Genomic DNA, 19,597 nt, shown 5'->3' with positions numbered 1-19,597 from the left:
ACTAAGCCGTAACTGCTCAATTTTCCTATGAAATAATCAATATTCAATTACCAGTGAAGTGTTATTAGGCCTCAATGCCTCCTCTTCTCTCCCGCTCCTTTTGGATTGATGGCCTTCATGCTTGATGAAATAAATATGTAAAAACGGCTGATTAATGTCATCCTAATCTGACCATATTTTAAGTTTTAACACACAAACACATTCCTATTTTTTACAATTACTGTTGAGTTTAGTTTATTAAGGAATATACAAGGTAAATAGTGTATCCAGTGTTTAACACATGACAAAATATTTATGATTTTATAGAAATCATAGAACAAATACCAGGTCCACTCAATAAATTGATTATTCATGATTTTCTTTGTCATGTATTTTCAACGTAATTGTGGTATAATATTCCACTATGCAATAACTAAGTACAGTCTATTATATTTTTCCTTTAAAGTGTCCTGCAGAACTTTTATTTCTAAAAATAAATAAAAAGAAAGGTTTTGTACACTAGAATAAAAATATGTTTTTGGTTCTGCAGCATCAACAATGGATATGCATATTACAAATATATTAGAAAACTATGTTAGAATGAGCTTTCTAAAGCATACACTCATTTTCTCATGAAACAAGAGTAATTATTGAAGAATCAATTTATTTATTAGCCCTGATATATCAAGGAATAAATTAAATTATTTTCAAATTAAACAAATAAGATGTTTTAAGGGACCTTTGTCACATCACTCATGAGTTGTTTGTCAAATCTCATACAAGAAAATAATATTAATTTGGAACCCATTGCAGCTCAGCAATATCATGTTGCCGTTGTGTATATTTATTTAATGAAAACCTTAATCAGAATACAATTTGCATATTAATAATATGACAAAGACAAAAATGTGAAAAGCAAACTGTTACTAAATCTAATAAGAAAATGGCCGTCATGTTGTCCTTGTGCAATAATTATTACCGAGCTGTAAAAGCATAATACCAACATTTTTAATGGAAAGATATTTTTAAAAAAATGTAAAGAGAGTAACATTCACAGGGTAAATAAAACATTTGAAACAGAAAGACTAGAAATCTAAAATATTAACAACGTGCAACGCAAATAGACAATAAAGAAGGGTACACATTAATTGAGATAGAAAATATGACACAAAAGCTATTAAAACATTAAGGCTTAGTGGTGCAAATTTGTGTAAATTATTTGTTAAACATTGAAGAATATCAGTTTAAGGCAGAAGGGACTTCACATGTAAAACATTAGTTAAAAGTGCAAAGTAAAATCCAGATGTTGAGATGTTAAAATCTTTGATTAAGCAGCATAACGTATTTCCTCAAATATAAACCGGTAGTCTAAAAAATGCCAGGGGCGTGGTCGACACAAACATATAATCCTGCCTCAAATACAGACCGGGGAAAAACAGATCGGAAGTGCAGAGCTCTATCAGAGCGATCTTTTCTCCAAAGTGTGTTTTTTTTGTAGATGTATTTAATTTACTCTCTTTTCTACTGGTGCGGAGCAGATCGCTTCTTGGGGCAAAGGTCTCGCTCTGAGCGCTCTCGCTCTCCAAAGCAGGAAGTGCTGCAGCCAAGGGAAACTCGGAATACTGTAATTCCCCCCCGTCAGCTACCACCACAACTGTAACTTTTAAGGTGTCTTTTTTCACCATACATGTGTTTGCATGGCACCCAGATCGAAGTTTGAATTCAAATTCATACTAAAATATTATCAAATATACTTAAACAGAGGGAATTAGATTAAAAAAAAAAAAAAAAAAAAAACCTGCCTCTAATATAAGCCTGCTTCCAATAAAGGCCTCTTTATTGGAAGGTTCACTATTTGAGAAAATACGGTACTTATATAGTTGTACTATTAACGGAAAACTTTATATCTGGTTAATTTCGCCATCACTGGGATAACGACCCCGATTGTATTTTTATTTCCGCTGAAAGACTTTATACCATTGAAATGAACATTTTTAAGACTAGATATTGTAGTCGTCCTGTCCTAGGGTTCCCGGGCGTCCTTGGAGGGGCGGTGTGTCCTCTCCGCCCGGAGGAAGTGGAGCGTCCAGGGAGAGGTGGTGCATCCGCTCCACCAGGAAGAAGCAGAGCGTCCCGCTGAAGCCCAGCACCACCATGAGCAGCAGCTGCCACCGCAGCAGCAGGAAGCCGCTGTAGAAGAACGCCACCGCTGCAAAGATGGACTGAGGAGGAGAAGCACACCGCCTCAGAGTTACCACTATTGCTTCCAGCCTAGTATTAGTTTGATCAGGAGCAGTATTGTTTTGGTCTTCAGAAGTTGTAAGATGGTCTTTGAAAACGAACAAAGGAAAAGAACAAACAAACAAAATGACAACTGAAAATGTGTGACCCACCGTAGACCTAAGGTACATTTGGCGGCTTTTGACTTTTTTTCTTCACATCATTTGAAAGCGAAGAATCAGAGCTTCAGAGGTTTCACTTGTGCAAATCAAGCAAATATTTTTAAAGCTATGACTTGTTGATGACAAGGGTGTGGCAAACTGTGTTTCTGAGATATCACCTTTAAAATTTCCCCCCACACTTGGCTTCATTCAGCCAGCTCCCAGAATGCAAATAGTTGGAGGACCAACAGAGCCTAGCTAGTTGTCACATGGCTACTTAACACCCTGCTGAATGGGGACTTGAGACCCTGCTGATTGGGGGCAATCTCTGCATCTGCATCGTTCTTGTGTTTCGAGGAAATGTCGAACAGCGTCAGCGACACACAACATTGTTCGTTTAAAAAAAAAACTTTTATTTAAAAGTAAGACTATCCGTATGTTTTACAAAAGTGGAACTATTTAGGAGTTTAAAAGTGCAGACAACACAACAAAATGTAGAGTCTATCAATAATATGAGTCTGTATTTCAGCCTCGGTGTGTCATTTAATATGTAAATGTGCGTATGCCAAATATCTTCAAGTTCTTGGAGTTATTTTATGGGCTAACCCCAACCCTGCTCCAGCTACACTCTGAGAGCCTGTTTGGGGCCTCTTTTCATTTTCTTTTCAACCCTGGCTGCATTTGCAGGTAAACTTGAGAAACTGAATCGTGTCCAGTGCTACTTGTTCATAATCTGCATCACCAGCCTCAACGGCCCTCATCACGTCATCAACTTCTTCCATTGTAACAACGGGCGTATCGTCGGTTTCCTCAGGTAGTTCTTGAAAATATTCCGTTTCATCGTCACATTCAGGTTGAAATCCACTGTTTGAAATGTTCTACAAGTCTGGGATAACATTGCTATCAGATTCAGTGTCGCTGTTGGAGAACTGACTATGATCGCGGAAAATGTCCAGTATACGGTGCTTACACTGACTTGGAGCTATCGCACTGGTCAGATTAAGGTCCGCGATATGATTTAGATTTTCTGCCGCCCGCTTCTCGTAATCCATAACAACGCGGAGATTAAAGTTTTCACAGACAAGTGAAACCAAAGGATCCTCGTCTTGTTTACGGAAGTGATGTCAGCATGACTTCTTCTTTGGTATACACCCCCTTCACAATAACGTTTCCGTGTGTGTGTAAAAGTAGTATGATTTAAAGGTTGTACTCTATAAGAACGGTTTCACATTGTGACATCCCCTCACATGGAATATAGAGGAATGATCTTCACCTGGACAGTCGCCTTAAAGGAAACAAACGATCGCCATTGTTCAGTACTATTCAGCGTCTCGGTAAATGAGCTGTGTTTCCCAATGTAATCTAAAGGGAATATTTAACCTTTTCTACTTTTTGTAAATCAAACTCGATTTTGAAAATATGTTGGGAGATAAGAAAAAAATAAACCAAAAAGGAACACCAATCTGTAAAAATCAAATTTTCCTTCTAGGAAGGTCGTTTCAACTTATCTGGCTGCCCCTGGCGATTTAAGAAATGCGCGACAATGCGGGTTTTGCTGCGGTGGGTCACATATGGAAATGACTTTCAATAATATTTCTCACATACATTTGTTTGTCTTTGAAAATGAACAAACAAACAAACAAACAAACAAACGACGACCACCTCAGCGTTCTACCTGGATGAATTTGAAGATGGCGAAGGCGGGTGTGCTGTGCTCAGCGTACACCTGTCCCAAAATGCTGTAGAGCTGCGTATTGAAGCAGCTGTCGCCCAATCCCAGCAGGAAGCTGCACAGCAGTGCGATGGAAACGCTGCCCGGGACAAGTTGGACATGTTACACAACACTACTCTGATGATGATTCATTCATATTCCGGGGCAGCGCTTAGCCCCGGGTTCGCCCAATCATTTTAAATTTTTATAGAAATGTAATAATATTTTATAATAAATGCTGGGTTCCAATGAGGTCGGAACTGGAAAATATCTGACCTCCTCCTTGGAAAAGTGCCACCCGGCACAGGCAGAAGAAAAATAAATATAAAAATAAAAAGTGCTGTCACTTATAATATTCATGAAAAATAAATAGATCCTTTTTTCGGGAACTACCTTGGGGTGAGATAGGGCCGGCTCTGCGTGCTGGTTTGTAACACCACGGGAGCATCGTCTGGGATGCTGAGGAAGATCAGGTAGAAGGCGATGAAGTGGACCACCATCCCCAAAAACACCACCGAGGTGCGTCTGAAACGGTTGTTCTTGCATATCAGACCGAAAAAGCCTCCGCCTGCAGGGAAAACAAGGGATAACACTTCAAATATATATATATATATATATATTCATTCAAATATTAATAGACTGATCATACAAACAGTTAAAATACAGTTGTCTTAAAGGAAAAATATTAATAATAATAATATTGTAATACCTTTAATGTATTGCAACTCTCCTACGCAACATGCAACTTAAAGTGCTTTAGATCAATAACATTCTGGTGAATTTTAGTGCATGTGAATCACAAACTAATGAGCCAACAACTTCTTAGTACAATGTACTATTATTAACCTCTATATAATAAAACCAAAACTACATATCATTAAGGTGGGTGAAAACAAAAGGACAAAAAGGACTAATGTTTAACCAATATTGATTAAGTAATAAATAACTAATGTACTTACAAAACAGAAAATGGGGTTTCAGCATCAGTTCATCAGTGGTGGGTGCAGGGTCAGGGACGGAGACTGACTAAAAAATGGCCCTGGACTTTTTTTTTTTTTTTTTTTTTTAACCCAGACCAGCTCACCAATACTCCACCACCCCCGCCACATCGACGCACATACAAACATACCATCCCTTGATACCACCACTTGTAAACATAATGGATGGATACTCCTGTGACACTAAAACAGCTATTTTGAGAGCAGGTGAAAGGTTTGTTGCCAGCAGGCCACCACTGTGAGGATACAATGATAGATTCTGGCAGTCAGCGGTTCATGAATGTCTATATTTGAACAGGCTGTATCAACCATTTCAACACAGGAAATAAGTCAGATAACACCATTGCCAATGGTCACTTTGACATTAAAACTCGAAGGACTTACTCTTCTGAATGTACACATTTGTACTAAAGTGCAGTTAAACAAAAAATATTTAAATAAACAAACAAACTCTAAATAATAATCTAAAATTCAACAAAAATTAGTTATTGTACATTTTTTGTCCTTTTGTAAAGGTATAGACCATTACTCCCGGCCTGGGTGTTGCTGGTCTATAAACAATAAAATAAATATTTAGATAAACAAAAACCAGCTTGTATATATTTGTAGTAGTGCTAGGGTATCGCTGATCCATAAATTATGAATAAATATCTAAATTAGAAATTTCTGACGCTTGAAGGCAGCAAGGCAGCACTTCCAACAGACCTTGAATGCAGCAGAGTTAACTTTGCTTCTTCAAGTTGCAGGGATTTCTTTCGAACACTGCTGCACAAAACATTAATGTTGGTGCATATTCCCAGAATATCCTAAACTGTGCCATTTCATTTCATGAATGGATAGTTACGTATCTGGATAATTTGGAAGAGAGAATTGGTAAGTAAATAATGATATTTAGCAGCTGATTCTCTGTTTTTCCCCACCACCATTTACCATTTTGATCGTATAAGACTTAAGCCATTTATTACGTGTTTATTGATAGATTCAGGTGCCCAAATCTGAGAATTTGCTGCTTTTCTGTTGTGTCAAATCATCATTAATGTCCACACACACACGGAAGGTCCTCGTCTTCGTTTCTCGTCAGGTTTTTCTTTTTTTTTGTAATTTTCCACACAGTATGTTGGGAAAAACCGTAATGCTTCACCAAGCTTCATTTCGTCTTCCCTACTTTACAGTTCGCGTTATCCAACTTTCGCACCGCCACAACTTCAAAACGCTGGCCTGCCTGTTTCTGAGTCACAATGCGTCTCACTCTAAAGCTCATCTCGTGCCATCTCCCAATCGTAAGTTTACGGCCGTTGGCGGTGCAAAGGCGAAGCACAATATGACACTCAATTTCAGTTTTGGGTTATCAATTTAGACCCAAACATTTCGCAAAAGAATAGGTAAGCCACATTGTGCAGTATTATCCTTTTTTAGGCACAGGCCTTCTAATTTATGTACCACAGGCATTATGCACTATGCATGGTATAATAAAATTGGACAATGGATTATTAATCTTACCTACTATTTCTCCAATGCCGACCACAATCCCAGAAATCCCAATTAAACCTTTTGCGGATTTTCCAAACTCAGTTGTGGCCCCGATGCAGGTTCCATACACCCCGCTGTAGAAGGAGAGCTCCAGGCCTGCAACACCGTGGGGTATTTAAATAAAACACTACGAAAGGGCTTAGATATAATACGACTTTTATTGAGAACCCTAGACTGTGCTCACCACTGTACGCCATGCAGCAGCTCAGCAGCAGTATGGTTTTAGTCTTCAGAAGCTGGAAGATTGTCTCTGAAAATGAATAAATAAATAAGTTGTATTTGTCAAATGCATAACATTTATCAGTGTTTGCAGCCAAACAAGTTAAAGTGGCTCCAAACCAAGTTAAAATTTCTGAAATTATTAAAACACATAAAGAACATTTTAAAATATTGACCAAAACATTTTTTTTGTTCCACACACACACACACACACACACACACACACACACACACACACACACACACACACACACACACACACACACACACACACACACACACACACACACACACACACACACACACACACACACACACACACCTTTGATGGTGGGAGGAAACCCAAGCCACCACCTCGCCTTAATCCACCTCAACCCCATTGACAAAATATTAGTCAGGGTGTCTGGGGATCCTCCCCCAGGAAGAAATTTCGTTTCAGAGACCTCTATTCCTGCATTCTGGTGCATTTTTATGCAAACAAGTCACAATTAACAAGCCAATAAAATACATTTCAAAGGGGACCTATGATTTTTGTTTCATGTGTACGTCGGGAAATGTAATAAAAACATCTACAACAAAAACACACTATTTTTTTTTGTTTGGAGAAATACAAAGTGGATGGGATGGAGCTGATGACCATATAAAGAAATCCGTGATGGGCTGACATCAGTTTGTGGTGTGAGTAGAAAAAAAAACCCTTTGAAAACGGAGCGTTCAGCGCGGTCGAGGCCTGAGGGTTTTGTTCACAGCGATTAACTTTGTCATTAGTTCACCTCATTATTTGGCAGTTTGGTCACGTCTAATATGAACATCCCACAATGTGAAATTTAATATTGGACAGGAAAGAAAAACGCATAATAGATCCCTTTTAAAAACCACTATAGCTTTCCTCAAGTAAAGCAACAGCCGAAAAAACGTAAAGTTTTTAACTTAAATTTTTCAGTTTGAACCACATCAGAATCCAAAAAGAGTGAATGTATATTTCCAATTGGTACAGAATGTAAAAAATGCTGTTCCATTTCGAAATGAAACTACACAAAAAGTTAGAGTCGAAGCTTATTCTGTATCTATTAAGTACGTATTGAATGTAAAATAAGCTTCAATGTGTGGAGAGAGATATATATATATATATATATATATATATATATATATATATATATATATAAAAATAAATCCATCGTATAACATATCATTAAGGTTCTGTACAACTTACTGAATTCGGACTTGGCGTCCTTCACCGCACGGTTTGCTCTCTCTTTATACCTGCTCGAAACAAACACAGCAAATCCATTTTTATCGTCCTAATAAAAGTATAATCGACAATTATTCAAAATGAAAATCACAAATACAAACAATCCCCCAAATTCAAATAAGAAAAGGGAAAGGGAGGGTCCAGAATCGATTAATTATGCCAATAGATCTAAGCAGTAACCAACACACAGAACGTTCTGCACCGCTCACGACTAAACAGATACATATATGTAAACACCATTTAATTTATTTCTAAGTGCAGTCGCTCCCGACGTGGGGTCCAGGGACCGCACAGGGGGACCTTTGAGAGGGTCCCGGGGGACGATTAACCTAAAATGATTAATAGTTAAAACTTCACCATTATTCCATTTGAAAGACGTTGGCACCGTTAGAGAGTGTACAAATGATTAACGTTTTAACGACTCCCTTGTTATAAAGACAGTAACGGAACTTTGGGACGTGATCATAACAATGAAAAAAAAGTTATGATTTGGGGGTCTCAGAGACAAAATCAAATAAAAAATAAAAAATTTATAATGATAAAAAATAAAAAAAAAAGCGTCTCAAACTGAGGGTCCCGGATGTGAATGGAGGGTGTTTTACACTTTGTTGACCTGGTTGGAGCAGAGAGCAGCGACTGTGCCTCGTCCTCGGAGAGCAGCGCCTCCTGCTGGTGGACTCGTCTCAGCACCAGGAAGCTCAGCGTTCCCACCAGGGAGGTGACCAGCAGCGTGGTGAAGATGGTCTTCCTGCTCCTGTCTGAGGGAGGATTCCATTTTTTCTTTTTTTAAAGAATCACAGGATAAAAAAACACAACACTTCTGGGCATCGTTATAGGAATGACACGTCGTTGTACAACAATGAGTCATTTGCCGTTAGAATTTCTGCGAATATGTTCTTCATTGTGGGCCTACCTGAGATTTCTGTGACTCCGTTCCAATCGAAATAAATGTACAGATTGCCAAACAACATGCTGTGAATTGAAGAAAAAAATTAATAAAGAAATGGTAAAAATCAGAAACATTCAAATTAAGAAAATATGCATAAATTGTGTTCAGGAACCATTATTATTATTATTACAAACCTAAATGTAAATGGCTCTTTTATCACGAAACAATAAGCACAGAGTAAGTTTTCTGTATAAATCTGGATCTTGAAGAAGCAATGGTGCTCATAGGGGGACGTTTTTGAGCGAAGAAGGAAAATAAGGGAATGTGAACATCCCATCCTCATATTTAACCCATTAAAGATGTTTGCATTGAAGGCAAAAACCCCTTTAGAGGAATTAAACACATGCAATAATCGAATTATATTCAATATATTACGGTATTGATAACGGTATTATGAACACTGCAGATGATCCATTAAAAATACAAGTGGCGCCAAATGCTCTTGTGATCAATTATCTTTGCTAAAACCCCAAAACTTGAGGGATATTCCTACAGCCCAAACAGTGCAGTGGATCATCTATGGGCGGATCTACCTGCACTGCAGCAGAGCCCAAAACAGCCCTGTGTTCCTGTTTATGGTGGAAGCCTCAGAGTTTTCCACCAGAAAATGACCCTGAGCCGTCCACAGCACTGCGGAGACACACAGATAAACAGATATCAGGACAGCTCCTTGTAATCATTAGCTCTTATTGATCAATGATAAATATTTATAGAATATGCAATACCACTTTACTTCTGTGGCAATGGATGTTTTTTTTTTTTCTTTTTTAATCAAATACGTAATAGCAGACCTGCCAACCTTAGGTCAATATTTAGAGTACCACAATAGTGTGACAGAGTCTCCGTGGTGTTTGAGTTGCTGCAGCTAAATGACTCCATCAGGTTATTCACACGGCAGCCGTCTGGAAACGAGGCTCATCACATCATATGCGAGCTACTACGGCTAATATATACAGTATAGCACTCATCTCAATAGGATACACCGCTTGAAATGCATCATCTTGTGACGTTTCCGACCATGTTTACCAACCAGAGATGCACCGATTGCAGTTTTCTTGGCGGATTCCTATTTCCGATTTTTCTTTAAGTCTGACCTGCAGATTCCGATTTCCGATCTGCTGTACGGCGATGACAAATACGTCCCATGATCTGATCACGCTCACGTGATTGGACAGCCTCACACACAGAGCACCGCTGCAATTTTCAGTTACCACAACAGTGAGATTGCTGATTTTGACAGATTGCCGATTGCTGTTTATAATTGGTCATTATTCACTATGGAACAATAATAGAACATGGAACAGTCACAGAGTTCCAGTAAACTAGAATATGGACGGTCCCCAAGTTTCAGTATAATTCAACCTGTAACTCTTTTAGTAGCACACAACATATAACTAACATGGAAATGTATGGTACTTTGCAAATAAATTATGTAATCATTAAAAATTGTCAATAAATAAATGGTTGACTCCTCTCACTTTTGTTCACTGGAAGCCCTCCTCCGAGTCACATCTAACGACTCGTTTTACTGAGTGACTCATCAAGAACCTAGTCATGAAAGTCAAACCTTTCATCGCGAGCCGAATTTTGTCAGGCAATGAATAAATAATTGATTTAATCTTCTTCGTTTACGTTGAAATACCTCCAAACGGCGTCATTTTCTTTTGCTCTCTATTTAGAGCGTCAACTACTGTAAGTAGGTAATGTAACAACATTACATTACGTTGGTATCGGGTTTGAGTATGGGATCATTTTTACCAGTACAGTACAGTACATGAGCACAGTGTCGGTGTGTTCATTTCACCGGGACAGAATCTGAAAATCTATATCTGACACTGATCGATCGGTGCATCTCACGTTTTATATGTTTACATCGGGGTCATGTGTTTGTGCTTTATTATAACTCTCACACTTCCTATTTGAACTCACAATGCAGCGTTACAGCTCGGTGGATAATAAAGTACCGCTCAGTGGATGTTGAGTGAGAGGAGCTGGAGGGGATATAGAACCATAAATACCCAATAAATGTACACTACTGTTTTGTAAGGACTGATTTCCGTCATTACATTAAAATATATATATATATATATATATTTTTTTTTTGCGTAAGCATAGTTGGTACACAAAATGCGTGCAGGTTGGCAGGTCTGAAATAGAGACATGATTATATACTGTACATACAGTACGTAACATAAAAGGTACACAATCCCCTCAACATGGAAATAAAAGTGGATTTATTTGGGCATTAATTGTTAAAAGTCTTTATGGGGACCAAACTTGTGCATGAAGTGATTTCTTTTTTTTCTTTTTTTTAACTTGGTCTGCAATGCACATGTGGGCCTGTCCCTGTCGGTCAATGACAAACCAAATCCTTAAGATACAAATATCCCTTTTTTCCCCCTCTTATATTTGAATTCAGTTCCCATTGAGAGGTAGTTATTATTCCCACAGTGCTGGTCAAGTGACGGCTGCTTACTGGCTGCTGCTATTCCAATTAGCACAGACGTCAAGTAAAAGGACCAAGTTGACGGGATAATGAACACTGCTATGTAGCCACTGAGGAAAAAAAGAATGAAGAGAACAAATGTAAAGTAAAGTGCACAACAATGTTCAAATTAAAATTTAATATAAGGCTGTCGTGATAATAATTAAATAATAATAATTGATTGTGATAATTATAAAATTGAAAAATATATATCCTTACCTATAAAGTATACCACTAAGAAACATAGTTAACGGTGCGCCAACGACTTCAACAACTGTTGGCGCAAGTAAATTTGAAAAAGAAAAGATTCCATAGATGATTCCAAGACTGTAAACAAGGGAAAAAAAAACAGATCAGAACAATGCAGATAATCATTTATAATTAAAAATTGTAGTTCTTATCTTGCAATTACTATTTAACAAAGGGCATAGTGCAGTCTATGAAATTCAGAAAATTGCATGACTTTACTTTAATGCCGCCTTAAGGACAACATTTAAATTTATCACGCTGTTACCATAACCAAGATCCCGAACATCACATCTCATAATCACGACATCAAAGTTATCGCTCGGCCCTGATTCACCGTTCCAACACTCCTGCTCACCTGTGGTAACCACTTCCAGTGAACGTGTCGTTCCTCAGGCTTTTCACCACCGTTTGCTAAAAAAAACAAACAAAAACAAAAGAAAAAAACAATGTTTAATGCTCATTTACAGCAGGTGTGCATAAAAAGAGTCATAATAATGATGTCACTCCCATGGCACAAGAAAGTCTGCTGTCAGATGACGTCATCAGAGAACTGTGTCAACAGCTATGTGAAATAGATTTCACAATTTAGAATTTTGGTCTAATTTCAATTCTCAGCCTTTTCCAATGCTGCCAAAGATAGTTACTCAGGGACCTATTAGACTCACTTTTTCAGTGCTTGTGAACATATATTTGGGTCTCTGTTGGGAGAGTGTTAGGGCCGAGCAAAAATTTAAAAAAAGCACCCGTGTTTCGCGAAAGAAGTCAGAATTCTGACCTTAAAGTTCAAATTTTGAGAATAAAGTGAACGCTTCGGTTTCCACCACCACCCCGTCTCCCCACCCCTCCCAGATGGGTCCCTTTGCGGACAGAGCCGGGACAGAGCCCCCGCTCCTGGAGAGGGGACAGGGGCCAGGGCTTTTTGTTTGTGCAGCGGGGTGGAGATGGCTCTGATCGCTCGAGTGGAGATAGCTTCTGAACTATTGATTGATTGATTGTATTAAATTAAATTAGGGAACATTTACGCGAGGACAACCATCTGTAACTTGGCAAACGGGCACACTTAGCAGTATGTAGGTTACTGTGTGTGTGTCCCTGTCAGAATGACAGTAGAGACCTGTCCACCAACCAGCTTCGCTTAATTTTCACAGATAATCACGGGGGAACATCTCCCCCAGCCTCTCTGGCATTGTAGCCACGCTCTGATCCGGCACCACGTACGCCTCGGGCGTACTGTTGCTGCAGCTCCTGGTTTGACAACGGCAGCCACTTCCTCTTCGCCGCTGGTCTGGATGGCCGCCATCATCTGCATCACATGATCCCACTCCTGATACAGACAGTAATAGCACTCCATCACCGCACAGGGGCACCGGGAGTGGGCGTCAGCGTTACCATGTTAACGTCCGGTGCTGCATCTCAAGGTCATATCCCTGTAGGACCTCCAGCCACCGGGCTACCTGGTCCTCAGGGTTACGAAAGTTCAGGAGCCAGGTGAGAGAGGCATGGTCAGTGTGTAGGAGAAACCGATTGCCGTGCCGGTAAGGTCGGATGTGCCGCAATGCCTGGACCACTGCCAGCAGCTTCGCCAGGTAAGGCAATAGTTCCTTTTGGCCTGCCGTAGTGCCCGGCTGTAGTAGGCCACCGCCTGCTCCTCACCCCCTTTTCCTTGGGACAAGACAGCCCCCACTCCCACGTTATTGGCGTCAGTGTCCACAATAAAGGGCTGCTGGGCATCAGGATAGGCCAGCACAGGGGCCTCGATGACAGGTGAAGGCCACATCGCAAGTGTCATCCCAGCAGAAGGGGCGGCTCTTGTCGGTGAGGCGGTGAAGTGGGCTGGCTATGGTAGCAAACTCCCTCATGAACCGGCGGTAGTAGGAGTCCAACAGGCCCAGGAAGCCTTGCAGCTTGCTAACAGTAGTCGGCGTTGACCAGTCTCGGACCACAACCCCTTTTGCTGGATCAATGGCAGCCCCTTGCGCGCTGCCCCAGGAACGTTGTCTCTCTCTGGAACAGATGGCACTTTTTTGGGTTAAGCCTTAACCCGGCCTGTCAAATGGCAGCGAAAAACTCCTGCAGGTTGGCCAAGGCCCCCTTGAAACTGTTGCCGTGTACCAGCAGGTCGTCCAGGTACACCACACAGCAATCCCGGGGAACAGCTGCCAGCACCCTCTCGAACATGGCTGCCGTGTTACAGAGTCCAAATGGCATCGGAACTGTCACAGCCCTTGTCCAATGGTGAACGCCGTCTTTGGCTGGGCTTGGCAAACCTGGCCATCGAGTTCACAGTCCCCGTAGAGGCCCCTGGTGTGGCCATGGTGGCCAACCAGAGTGCATCGGCCTCGAGGGGGAGTCAGGTTTGGGAGCAGGGTTACCCTCACTGGACCACTCCCCTGTCGTTTCCCGGCAGTGGGCGGGAACGAGGCTTGGGTGCGGTAGGGTCGGTGGCCCGTGATGGTCATCGCCAAAGCCGGGGGACTGGGGGTGGCACATGACAGACAGGCTCTCCGTCGTCGTTGCCGTCGCAGTCTGCTGCTCTGATGCGTGGTCTGGACGAGGGTGCCCTTGGTGGGGTTGCTTCGCCGCCAAAGATCGCGTCCTGTAGTGCCTTGACCGGGGTGCAGTGGGACGCACATGCTGGCGTAGGCGCTCCGGTGACAGTGTCTGCAAGAAGGCGTGCAGAGCGAGGTCCTCCTGGTCTGCTACGCTGAACTGTGGATAACCATGTTGAGCATGGAGCCGCACATCTGCTGCGAGGGTGCCCAGGCTCTGTTTCCTGCCGATGGCAGCTGGCCAGCTGCTCCTTGCTTACATCCGCAAACAGGCGCTGCACGAAAACAGGCGCTACACAAAAAGGCTCTCCAGCGCTGTGATGAGGGCTTAGAAGTTATACTGCTCTGCTGGTAGGAGGTATAGCAGAACCTGCAGCGCCTTTCCCTCCAGTGCCAGAGCTAAGTGGATCGACGCCGATTTGTCTTGCCATCGGCGGTACCGTGCTGCAAGACGTACCTGGGCGAGATAGAGCTCCCATGGCACACCCCCACTGTACCTTGGCAGCTTCGCTGGGGTTCGAGGTGCAGCCATGGTTGACAAAACCCAGGCACAAGTGGCGCTGGTGGATATTCATAGGCAGCCGACAGCGTTGCAGTTTCCCCCCCTGGCAACTGGGTGGCGACCGATCTCAGGTTGGCTTCCATCTTGTGCCAGAAACCTTCAATCGCGATAAACTGGCGGCATCGGGTTGGGCAGGGCTACCTGCCAGCTGGTCCATCTCCCGTATAACCTCTGCTATTTCACAAAGCTCTCGGTTAATTTGTTCCATATCCAACTTCTGACACCAATGTGGCAAGAGGAAACAAATTAATTCTGTCAAGACAGAGCGTTCTTTTATAAGCCATACACCGCGCAACCAGCAGGGGCAGCTTCCATTTAGTTTCACAGACAACAATAACACAGAACCCCTGAGGCCATAAGCGGCTACGTCAGGGTCCACATAAGAAAAACACAATGGGGACACATAACATCCCTGGCCCCATAATCCTTTGAACCCACATAACCAAAAGGCCTGGGCCCACCTCCTTGGGTCGACACACACACACACACACACACACACACACACACACACACACACACACACACACACACACACACACACATCTTATTTTGGATTTTTAGCTTTTTTATTTTTACGTTAATTTCTATTGGGATACGGTTAACCTTACTCTGACATTCTCTGTATAATTTTTTATAAATTCTTGGAGCCATGATGAAAATGGGAAACACGGGACGCGCTGGACACGTGGGTCAGTCACGCGTCTCTAACTGGACATGTCCCTAACGACATCACTACAAGTACAAACGGTTACTGTTACTTTTTAAGGAATCCGCCCACACATCCATTTATATTTAAGTAAAACCATTAACTTCACTCAGTGACTAGGGAACTTTTCTTAAAGTTTGAATGAAAATAATAATAATAATAATAATAACAACAAAATAATAAACTTTATTCATATAGCACTTTTCGGACATTTGCAGCTCTAAGTGGTTTACAAATATTTGGGAATTAATAAATTACAGTAATTAATGAATTTTAAGTGAACGAATTGCACATCTGAGGAGAAAACAAAAACGCGTTTTCCGCCTAAAATAGGCCAAAACAGGTTTTCTGCAAAAAAAAAAGTATTTCCTGCCAAAAACACAAATAAAAACACTTTCCACCAAAACAAAACCCAAAAACGCGTTTTCTGTAAAAAATAAATAAATAATATATGTGAGGATGATGATTATTATTATTATTATTATTATTATTATTATTATTATTATTAATAATAATAATAAAAATAATAATAAAATAAAAAGATCATAATAATAATAATAATAATAATTATTATTATTATTATTATTATTATTATTATTAATAATAATATTATAAATAAACAAATCGCGTTTTTGAGATTAAAAAAACAAAAACAAAACAAAACCCCTCAGAGCATGTTCTGCCAAACAAGTGTTATTTCTCATGAACAGTGCGCACCGGAAAAGGACAAAGCGGTTGGGACGGACGGATCCACCGGGTTTTACCTCAATGTTTCCGCAGGTGGTGAAAGCGGTGAAGAGCAGCAGGAAGCCGAGCCCCAGCACCAGCACGTTGTGGGTTCGGACGTCTGCCATGCCTCCTTCTCCTAAATCACGCTCGCAACGGAGTACGCCCCGCTCATCTGAGCGACAGCGTCAGAATCGGCCCATTTAAAAACGCCCGGCGGCCAGGGGGTGGGGGGTGAAGCCCGCCTCGACAGGTCCCTGCTTCAGCGCTGAGCTGAGTGGAGCTGGAGCTGGAGGAACCGCATCCCGCACGCCGCCGTCAAGTCGCCCGACTTGTGACTTTCATTACCGCTCCCCTTGTTGATTTTTCTTCTTCGTCTTCTGCTTCGGCTGCTTCCTCTTCTTCTCCGCGTGTTTTCCCGGGCTCCGTGCTGGTGTCTCTCTTGCGCCGCCGCCTTCCAGAGGTCACCGCTGTGAATGAGCTGTGGCTGCGGCAGGGTCCAGTTTGGGGACAGTCAGAGGCTCTTGGGTTTGGGACCATGCAGGGTTGATTTCTTTTTTTTAAATTCTATTTATTGTACGTGACCGTTTCTTATCATGATCTTTAGGTTCATCTTCCTGGCTCATTGTTGGGTTTATTACATAAGTTCACATTTTGTCATATATCGATATTTTCTTTTTTTGTTATATTCTTATTCCTCTACTTTATTATCAGGGGTCCATCCCACAGGGACTTGGCACTTTTCGTGCTAAAAGTGTCTGGAACAGGACAACTGCCGGAGCCAGGACTTGGTTGAGGTCTCGTTAGAAACGGGACGACACAGACATCTCGTGGTTGAAGCTTGATCCATATCGATACACGTTCGTGGCAGGAATTAATGAAAAACGGAATTAATTTTACCAGAAGTAGTTGAGCGTTCGTGCATCGCCCACACGCCAAGATTCTAATTCTGCGCGTCACCGGGTCAAAATGTTAGGTGCTTCTGCGTTCAAGGGAAACTCGGAAAATTCGAACTTGTTTTGGACTTAATGCTGATGTAAAGACAAGCGCATCAAATCAAATTGGTGACGATAATGGACCTTGTGAACTGCTGCCCGCAGCCATATTTAGTTAGTGTTATTGCTCAAATTTTTATTATTATCTTTCTCCTTGGCTTTTTCAGGCTAAAAGTGGAACATGACGATCGCCAAACTAATGGACATGGTTGAGGTCTCGTTGGAACCTGGACGTTTCAGACATCTTGTCGTTCAAGTTTGATACACATCGATGAACAGATGGACAACTCATGAATCGATGTTGTTGTTTGTCTCTGGTTACTGAGAGTTGTGCTGTGCAGACCTGGTTGCTTTGCATAGTATTTACGCTTGTTCGACTACCCGGTGGACCCGATGCTGCGCTCAATGTGAACTTGGAAAATTGAAACTTGTGCTGTGTTTCACAGAACCCGGAAAATTGTAATATGCACCAACAGTAACACGACTAAACTGGACCCTCTGTATTGCTGCCTGCAGCTATATTTATTATTATTATTATTATTATTGATAATAATACTAATAATACTACTACTAATAATAATAAATCTATCTATCTATCTATCTATCTATCTATCTATCTATCTATCTATCTATCTATCTATCTATCTATCTATCTATCTATCTCTGCTGAATGGACTTAATACCTACTTCAGGACCCCCTTGCAATTAATAGCGTGCAAAGCAATTTTTTTTCTTTGTTTTTTGTATCGGGCTAATTTCTTTCTATTTTTTATTTATATTATTTTATTGTGATCGCCTATTGTTGTGTGTGATGTGAGCTGCTGCAACACTGCAATTTATCCCCGGATATGCATAAAGTATCTATCTAATCTAATCTACTATGAATAACAATAATAATTATAATAATAATAAATATAGCTGCAGGCAGCAATACACATGGTCCAGTCTAGTTGTTTTAGGTATGTATTACAATTTTCCCGGTTCTGTGAAAGGCAGCACAAGTTACAAAAAGCAACCATCTGCTTGTTGGCTGTAAATCACAGTTTGTCATCGATATAACTCACTGAGATGCCATGTGGGGCAAAGATGATGGAGTGATGTAATGACGCGTGAAGACTTTCTGTGGATTGTTTATACTTTTCCGGGTCCTAGTTTTCCGATGCGTTCCAAGTCGATGAAACTCCCATAATGGACTCCCACAGTTTGTATGTTACGACGTCCTCGAATCCCGCAAAGCAAGCAGGAACACAACGAACAGAATGCCTTTTATTACAAAAAGAGCAAAAGAGATAAAATATCAATGGAACAGCCCCGCCCACGTCAAGCAGGTAAGACAATAAACAGACACCTACACACGTGCAGTTGGTAACCACTACAGAGCGTTGGAATCCACAGCACGCACCTCGCACAATGCCAATGTGCGTTCGTAGCCACAACCTGCGCATTTACAGCAAATTGGATGATGATGTCACAAAGCGTCTTACTCCACAAACGCATCTCACTCCGCCACCCGACCGGAAGGTTTAGAACCTTGGCGTATCGTCGATACGGAGGCCACTTTATTAGGTACATTTTGCTAGTACTGTAGTTGAACCCCCTTTTGCCTTCAGAACTGCCTCAATTCTTGGTGGCATAGATTCAACAAGGTGTTGGAAACATTTCTCCGAGATTTTGGTCCATATTGACATGATAGCATCGCGCAGGTGCTGCAGATTTGTCGGCTGCACGCCCATGATGCGAATCTCCCGTTCCACCTCATCCGAAAGGTGCTCGACTGGATTGAGATCTGGTGACTGCGGAGGCCATTGGAGCACAGGGAACTCATTGTCATGTTCAAGAAGCCAGTTTGAGATGATTTGAGCTTTGTGACATGGTGCATTATCCTGCTGGAAGTAGCCATCAGATGATGGGTACACTGTGGTCGTAAAGGGATGGACATGGTCAGCAACAATACTCAGCTATTCTGTGGCGTTTAAACCAGGCTCAATTGGTACTAAGGGGCCCAAAGTGTGCCAAGAAAATATCCCCCACACCATTTCACCACCACCCCTACCAGCCTGAATCGTTGAAACACGCAGGATGGATCCATGCTTTCATGTTTTCTATGCCAAATTCTGACCCTACCATCTGAATGCCGCAGCTGAAATCGAGACTCATCAGACCAGGCAACGTTTTTTTCCAATCTTCTATTGTCCATTTTTGGTGAGCCTGTGCCAATTGTAGCCTCAGTTTGCTGTTCTTAGCTGACAGGACTGGCACCCGCAGTGGTCTTCTGCTGCTGTAGCCCATCTGCTTCAAGGTTCGAC

General features: G+C 41.5%; 1 protein-coding gene across 1 annotated transcript; it reads right to left on the bottom strand.

Moving 5' to 3' along the window:
• Positions 1–815: 815 nt before the first annotated feature.
• On the bottom strand, positions 816–16,680 carry LOC307236446 (UNC93-like protein MFSD11). Its single transcript, XM_080008871.1, has 13 exons — positions 16,335–16,680; positions 12,109–12,164; positions 11,724–11,831; positions 11,496–11,575; positions 9,553–9,649; positions 8,984–9,042; positions 8,684–8,828; positions 8,032–8,081; positions 6,784–6,849; positions 6,570–6,695; positions 4,465–4,639; positions 4,036–4,171; positions 816–2,201 (listed from the first exon to the last, which is right to left on the bottom strand). Exons 1-13 carry the CDS (start codon positions 16,422–16,424, stop codon positions 1,980–1,982), a joined length of 1,410 nt encoding a protein of 469 aa, XP_079864997.1. The 5' UTR covers positions 16,425–16,680; the 3' UTR covers positions 816–1,979.
• Positions 16,681–19,597: the final 2,917 nt, after the last annotated feature.

Source organism: Zeus faber (assembly GCF_960531495.2).
Source record: "Zeus faber genome assembly, chromosome: 11".
NCBI lineage: Eukaryota > Metazoa > Chordata > Actinopteri > Zeiformes > Zeidae > Zeus > Zeus faber.
The sequence above is the reverse complement of the archived record's forward strand: the minus strand, read 5'-3'. Positions and strand labels throughout refer to the sequence as shown.

Bases quoted from the DNA above. Each gene is read 5' to 3' on its own strand.
- LOC307236446 (XM_080008871.1), bottom strand. From the start codon at position 16,424: ATGGCAGACGTCCGAACCCACAACGTGCTGGTGCTGGGGCTCGGCTTC. The intron at 11,576-11,723 runs GTAAGGATATAT...TTTTTTCCTCAG, and splicing joins CTTAGTGGTATACTTTATAG to TGGCTACATAGCAGTGTTCA. The intron at 4,172-4,464 runs GTAGTTCCCGAA...TGTCCCGGGCAG, and splicing joins CGGCCCTATCTCACCCCAAG to CGTTTCCATCGCACTGCTGT.